This window comes from Penaeus vannamei, chromosome 4 (genome assembly GCF_042767895.1).
Source record: "Penaeus vannamei isolate JL-2024 chromosome 4, ASM4276789v1, whole genome shotgun sequence".
NCBI classification, from domain to species: Eukaryota; Metazoa; Arthropoda; class Malacostraca; order Decapoda; family Penaeidae; genus Penaeus; species Penaeus vannamei.
In genome coordinates this window covers 9,184,231-9,191,730 of record NC_091552.1, presented here as the reverse complement: position 1 = coordinate 9,191,730, position 7,500 = coordinate 9,184,231, and the positions used below count along the sequence as shown (strand labels likewise).

The window sequence follows — 7,500 nt, the reverse complement described above, 5'->3', positions numbered from 1 at the left end:
AGAGGAATGGAACGAGAATATATGAAAATCTGTGCGGGAGAAATGATGTGAGTGTTGGAGGGAGTGTTCTACTATAGCCGAGGAAGAAGGGCTACTCAGCGGGAGGCCAATTCGAAATGACTTGCCTCCATGTTCTGCTATGCGGTGACATAACCACCGTGAGGTTCACCCCACGTACCTAGCTTGGCAGCTTGGACAGGTAAATAAATACACTACATTTTAATATAGATCAAAATAGGTGTTTCAAGAAGTTATTAATTCTGTTATTGCTGTTAAAGACAAACTTGAAGTGATTTGTGGGTACTTACTTTGCATTAGAGATTATAATTGTTTCCTGATTTCAAAACTTAATTTGTCCATGTATGGTAGTTTTATATATCTGTGATCCCGTTTTATAGCAGGTCTGTCTGAGAATTTGTTATACAGGAAAGTTTTCGTTATTTTGCCAAAAGAAATGTAAAGGATATGTCCATTAATTGCAAAAGGAATTTCTTAGAAAAGCCATTTCGTCATGAAAAGTGGACCAACTGCTACATAGATTATAGGCTCTTGTAAAGTGTCTTTATACTATTTATTTTGTATATGTACGGGGTATAACTAAGGAAATGGAGACCAAGGGCGATGAAGGTTGACTTACGATCATGCTAGTGTGAAAGAGGCCATTTCCACAGGTAACAACCGTATCCAAAAAAGGCAGCTGGTTGTTTTGTTGTGCCTCGTAGGTGAATTTGCTGCTTGGGTGTTAAGAGTTAAGATAATTCAGAAATAGGTTTGTGATGAATGTCTGAAAAGAACGAACATGTAATGTATCGTCGGTAGTGTATAGGCATGAATTCTCTCTCTCTCTCTTTCTCTCTCTCTCTCTCTCTCTCTCTCTCTCTCTCTCTCTCTCTCTCTCTCTCTCTCTCTCTCTCTCTCTCTCTCTCTCTCTCTCTCTCTCTCTCTCTCTCTCTCTCTACACGTCTGTTGGATAGACTTTACGGTGGATCATAGTTGCTCTTGTGGTTAAGAGAAAGAGTTTTGTTAGTCAGTGTTTTGTAGGTGGATATAGGTTTCAAGAGTATACTGTTAATGATTAGCCATTTTGAATGTGTTATACTTTGGCCTATCTATATATTTTTTTTCTTTAACAGCAGATTGTTATGGAGGTTGATTTCGTATTTAGATTTATGTATATTTATATATATTTCTACATTTAGTGAGATGTTTAGGAGTCAAATTTCAGTTTAGTAGTTGTTTCCACGTACGTTCTTTGTATTTTGGTCATTTATTTAGTATACAATTTTTTTTCTATCCCAAAATATTAGTACAAACACAACGAAGATTTTTTTTTTCATAATAGGCCACAGATTTTTTTTTCTCTGGAATAGTGGACCCGCCGAGATCTATTTCCAGGAAAATGGAAAAAAAAAATTGAAAATCTCTTTTCTTTATTTTAATTTCCCACCGATATTGTGACATCCGCATAAGAAATGACAAAAAATAAATACAAATCAATATGTTTATGATTCACTGTGTATGGTATCTTTTCTCCCGTCGTCAAAACAAAAATAAAATATATTTGGTGGAAATATCTTACTCTCATGCGTCACGTCATGTCTATTGTCTATCGTGTCCGTGGTCGGTGGTCACTTCTGATCAGTACTGGCGTATAAACACTCACATTTAAACATCAAAACAAAAATGGCCATGGCGAGTGGTGCGCAAAATGGCAAAGTACATGTATATGTTAATTTTTCATGAGTATTCTTTATTTTGATTTCCAAAATAATAAATCCTGGTTGAAAGAATTATTTGTCTATTTTTCATTCAACTTCTCGAAGATTTTTAGGAAGACAGAATTGTACCTCTTCCAGGTGGGGCTGGAACTGATACATTCCTTTACTTCTGATCTTTGAAAGGTAGGAGGTGCACTTGTCTTATCTTGGTGCTGGGGATATATATATATATATATATATATATATATATATATATATATATATATATATATATATATATATATATATATATATATTTTTTTTTTTTTTTTTTTTTTTTTCTTTTTTTTTTTTTTTCTCTTTCTCTCTCTCTCTCTCTCTCTCTCTCTCTCTCTCTCTCTCTCTCTCTCTCTCTCTCTCTCTCTCTCTCTCTCTCTCTCTCTCTCTCTCTTTCTTTCTTTTTCTCTCTCTCCCGCCGACATTTCTTTATCACCATGCCCGTTATTCAAGAAAAAAAAATGCTGTAACATCACCGACAAGAAACGACCCGACGAGAGAAAAAAAAACACACACACACACCGATCAAAACGACTCCCTCTCATCGTCTCCCTTTTCCTCTCATTCTTTTCCTCTCGTCTTATCTTCCGGATCTGTCTTCGCTCGGCCGCTGCGCACTCGACTGATTCGATTAAGATTTCATTTTCCTCCGTCCTTCACTCCGGTCATTTCCTCGAGGCTCCTGGGGTGTCCGGGGGCGTCAACAGGATCCGAAGAAGGTGACGTAGGCGGTGCAGGAGGCGGTGACGGAGGTGGTGACGGGGGCGAAGGTGGTGACGGAGGTGGTGACGTAGGTGGTGACGTAGGCGGTGACGGAGGCGGTGACGTAGGCAGTGACAGAGGTGGTGACGGAGGGGGTGCAGGAGGTGGTGACGTAGGCGGTGACAGAGGCGATGACGTAGGCGGTGATGGGGGCGGTGACGTAGGCGGTGCAGGAGGTGGTGACGGGGACGGTGACGTAGGCGGTGACGGAGGCGATGATGAAGGTGATGACGTAGGCGGTGACGGAGGCGATGATTAAGGTGATGACGTAGGCGGTGACGTAGGTGGTGATGTAGGTGGTGACGTAGGCGATGACGTAGGCGGTGCAGGAGGTGATGACAGGAGCGACAGCGGAGGAGGAAGCGCGACGGAGGCGGTGACGGAGGTTCATTATATATGATTGGATCGCGATGGACTTTCGTTTCTACTTGTCCTTGCTTTCTCATTCCTTTGTTTACTTTTCCATGCATCTTATACGTATAGTTTAGGGATAAATTATATGTGCTTCTATAAATTCCCTACCATTTCTCTTTCATATATATACTTACACACACACACACACACACACACATATACATATATATACATACACACACACACACACACACACATAGTCGTCCTGAGAGTTGAAGTTGAAGATGCTTTTGGATAAGATTTAAATTATTCTAGATAAGGAGCGGCGTTAAAAAGGGTTGCTAATTATGATATAATCCGGTGCGCTTATATTTTTAGTTTTTTTTCTGTTTTTTGTTTTTTGAGGAGGGCGAGTAGAGAAAGAGAATAATTCGTGGTGTATGAGGCAAGTAAGGTATGAGCTGAGGGCACAATGCGAAGCACACACACACACGCACATAGGTTTATATATGTGTATATATATAAACATTATATGTGTGTGTGTGTGTATATTTATTTATATATACATATATATATATATATATATATATATATATATATATATATATATATATTATATATGTGTGTATATACATACATACATACATGTATATATAAATATATATATATATATATATATATACATATATATATACATATATATGAATATATATGAGTATATATGAATATATATATATATATATATATATATATATATATATATATATATATATATATTTTTTTTTTTTTTTTTTTTTTTTTTTATAGATAGATAGATAGATAGATAGACAGATATACACGTGTGGTTGTGTGTGTGTGTGTCTGTGTTTCTGTGTGTCTGCACACAGACAAAAAAGACAGACTTAGAATGAGAAAACAGAGAACCTTTATCTATCCCGAAGTTCCTATGAAACGGAATGACTGTTTATCCTCTCTCTCATTCCACACGTGGGGCTGTGCGACTGGCTCTTTGACGGCTGTATAAATGTACGTCGAGGAGTACAATGGCACAGATGCTGAGGGGGGGGGGGGCTGCTTTACCCCTTCTACATGGAACTCTGCGCCTCACCTTTCAGAAGTACGTTATTCATTAATACAAACTCACGTACAACTCCCCCATGTTTATGCTTCATCAAACACGCTATTCTCTCCTTACTTCGTAAAAGAGTAACAAAAAACGTTTCGTTGGAGTGACAAGGAAGAAAAGAAACTGCTAGTTAAAATACACGCGTGTTTACTCTATAATAAAACCCCACTGGGACGATGGCGTGTTTCACGGAGTAATAAATTATTCATTTCGTTCCTCCGAGCGTGACGAGGCGCTCTGTGACATTCCCATTATGCAATGTTTACTTACTTCACATTTCACGAGTTTAATTCAAATTAGGTTTTCATCTGCAAAACAGTCTCACTTACGGACTAACGTCAAAATGTTAATAAGGACTCCTCTCCGGGAAGGTCCTGACGTTTCTTAATTTGTTATAAAAATGCTACGAATATTGGATTCAGCCAAGAGTGAAATTACTGGAACGCAGAACAAGAGAAAAAAAAGGCTTCCGTTTCATTGTCTTTTTTTTTTTCAAATCACATGAATTAAAATCAGAGGGAGATAGAAATTAATAAAATATATATCTTAGGGGGAGACGGTAGAGGGATAAAGGTTACGATATGCTAATAATGCGGATATCCACCTCGAGGATTTGTCTCGCGCCGACTGATATGATTCCAACAATGCTAATCTATTCGTCGACGAGAGCCACTTGCCTTCAAACAGCTCGTCTAATTTGAATGGGTCGATCGCCCTTGAGTGACTCGGGCCTCGACGCTCTTTTGAAGCGACTGATAATCTTTCTTTTGGCGAGCAAAGTTGGGTTAGGTCTTGCTCCGGGCATAGCGGAAGAGAGAGAGGGGGGAGAAGGGGGATTGGGGGCACGGTAACCCTTTTTTCTCTTGCTTCCCCAGCCCCTCCACCTCCTCTCTACCACCCTTCCTCCTCCCCTCTTCCTCCCTTCAGCTATGGCGAACCTCCGGAAAATCTAATTATGATATATTGTCATTCGGAATGGGCCTTCGGTTATTGGATTGGGGGCAGACGGGACACAGAAGCCGTATTTCATATTTCGTATTTTTGTCGAGTGATTCTGCGACCCCCTCCCTCCTCCCTCCGTCCCTCCTTCTCTCCTTCCCTCCCTACCCCCCCAACCTAACCAATCTCCCTCCTCTCCTCCTCCGCCTCCTCCAAGGCGTTCATCGCCTCCTCCACCGCTCCCTCTCCTCCGCCCTCCACCGCCTTCTCCACCTCCTCCGCCTCCTCCAAGGCCTTCACCACCTCCTCCATCGCCTTCTCCACCTCCTCCGCCTCCTCCAAGGCCTTCATCGCCTCCTCCACCGCTTTCTCCACCTCCTCCGCCTCCTCCAAGGCCTTCACCACCTCCTCCACCGCCTTCTCCACCTCCTCCGCCTCCTCCAAGGCCTTCACCACCTCCTCCACCGCCTTCTCCACCTCCTCCGCCTCCTGCTCTAAAACACCGACTGAGCAAGCCCGACAAGCGCTGAGGGTTTTATTGACTTAGGCCGACGACAGACATGTGAACAATGGCCTTAACCTCTGTCACGGCGCCTCTGCCAAGGGAGGATAATATCACTGATGTGCTGGAGTTGAGCGAATATGTGTGGAGATATGTGAATGAATTTGACGACGTGTTCTTTCTCTTTTAGATGACTGTGTGTGTGTGTGTGTGTGTGTGTGTGTGTGCATGTGTGTGTGAGTGCGTGTGCGTGCATGCGTGTGTGTAAGTGTGTGTGTGTGTGTGTGCGTAGTTGTGTGTGTGTGTGTTATAGTGCTCCAACAGTCGACCGCCTGCTTCCCGTCTACTGCCTCAAGCCCGTTCTCACAACGAGAAAACATCGCATTGTCTTGTGAGGTCAAGAGTAGGTGTTAGATGTCAAGTTTTGGGGCAAGATGAAGCTAGACCGCGGTTGATGAGGCAAGGGAGCCACCGCCAAACCAGCCCTTGATAGAAGATTTGAGGGAGGCCTACAAAGGAATGGTAGCCTGTGTAATATTAATGATAATAATGATACTGAAAATATAATATACACGCACACAAGCACACGCAGATATATAAATATGTGTGTGTGTGTGTCTGTGTGTAGACAGACAAACAGGATGGCATAGAAAGAAACAAACAAGAGACCACAGGAAAGAATGAGAACAGACACAGAGGAAATAGAGATATAAATCGACATGAATAAAGAGAAACAGAAAAATAGAAAGACAGAGACAGGGAAAGTGAATGTAACAGACAAGAGATAAAAAGAGAAAGAGACAGTGCAGAAAGAGAGAGAAACAGATACAGAGAAAACAAGAGAGAAGAAAGAGACAAACACAAAGAAGAGAGAAAAATAAACAAAGTAAGAAAGAACAAAAACAGAGACAGAAAACATGTAAACAGGCAAGAGGAAAAAGAGAGAAAAATAAGCAAAGAGGAAGAGAAATAGACACAACAGAGAGAGAAACAGATACTGAGAAAACAAGAGAAACAGACTGAGATGAGAGAAAGAAAGAAAAAAAGAGAGCAAACAAAGAAAGAGGCAAGAGGAAGAGAGAAAGAAAGAAAAAAAGAGCAGAGAAAGAGGCAAGAGGAAGAGAGAAAAATAAACAAAGATGAAAAGTGAGAAACAGACACAAAAGAGAAATGGATACAGGTAAAACAAAAGAAACAGACATAGAGGAGAAAGAGACTGAGACAGACACAGCGAGGAGAGAAAAGAAAGAAAAAAACAAAAGCAGAGAAAACACAGACCCAGACAAGAGGAAAAAAAAGAAAAGAAACAAAGAGGAAGAGAGAGAAACAGACACGGATAAATGGGAGAGAAACAGACAGAGGGAACGTTCAGATCGCTATGAACTCTCAGTCTTGATTAGTTCTTCTTATCTCCAGGCTGAAACGTCACCCGATCTCCCACCCGGCTCTCCTTTGATGGGTCTCAGACCAATTTGCCTCCCCGCCGTCGCCTAAGTGGTCTGGTACCTAGTAGGAGGGCTGCCACCACCCTCCTAATGCCCCCCTACCCCCCTACCCCCTCGTGTGGAAGTGAGGAGCTGCCACCACCCGTCTAATCCCCCCTACCCCCTACCCCCTCGTGTGGAGGTGGGAGGCTGCTACCACCCTTCCGACCCCCCCCCTTCCCACTACCCCCCACCCCCTCGTGTGGAGGTGAGAGGCTGCCACCACCCGTCTAATCCCCCCAACCCCCCCCCCTCTCGTGTGGAGGCGGGAGGCTGCCACCACCTGTCTAATCCCCCCTACCCCCTACCCCCTCGTGTGGAGGTGAGAGGCTGCCACCACCCGTCTAGTCCCCCCCTACCCACTACCCCCCACCCCCTCGTGCAGTGGTGAGAGGCTGCCACCACCCTTCTAAATACCCCCCCCTCCACACTACCCTCCACTCCCCCCTACACCGCTTCACTTCACTCACTCTCTTGCCCTTTCGTCTCCTGCTTTTCAGTGAATGGTTTTTGAATGGATTGGTGTGATTTTTTGCTGTAGATTTTATTACTTATCTTTATTTTCATCCTCTTCATCGT

The 7,500-nt window shown here is 42.7% G+C and overlaps 2 protein-coding genes across 2 annotated transcripts in view; both read right to left on the bottom strand.

The window, feature by feature from the left end:
• Positions 1 to 2,454: 2,454 nt before the first annotated feature.
• On the bottom strand, positions 2,455 to 2,907 carry LOC113804586 (uncharacterized). The gene has a single exon (XM_027355480.2). The coding sequence runs from the start codon at positions 2,905 to 2,907 to the stop codon at positions 2,455 to 2,457; it is 453 nt and encodes a 150-aa protein (XP_027211281.2).
• A 2,205-nt stretch (positions 2,908 to 5,112) lies between these two features.
• LOC138861567 (ATP synthase subunit b-like) overlaps positions 5,113 to 7,500 on the bottom strand; it is a 2,660-nt gene continuing 272 nt past the window's right edge. Inside the window, exon 2 of the mRNA XM_070121340.1 lies at positions 5,113 to 5,441. Coding sequence (XP_069977441.1) covers positions 5,113 to 5,441 — 329 coding nt within the window. The remainder of the gene's footprint in view (positions 5,442 to 7,500) is intronic.

Bases quoted from the DNA above. Each gene is read 5' to 3' on its own strand.
- LOC113804586 (XM_027355480.2), bottom strand. From the start codon at position 2,907: ATGAACCTCCGTCACCGCCTCCGTCGCGCTTCCTCCTCCGCTGTCGCT.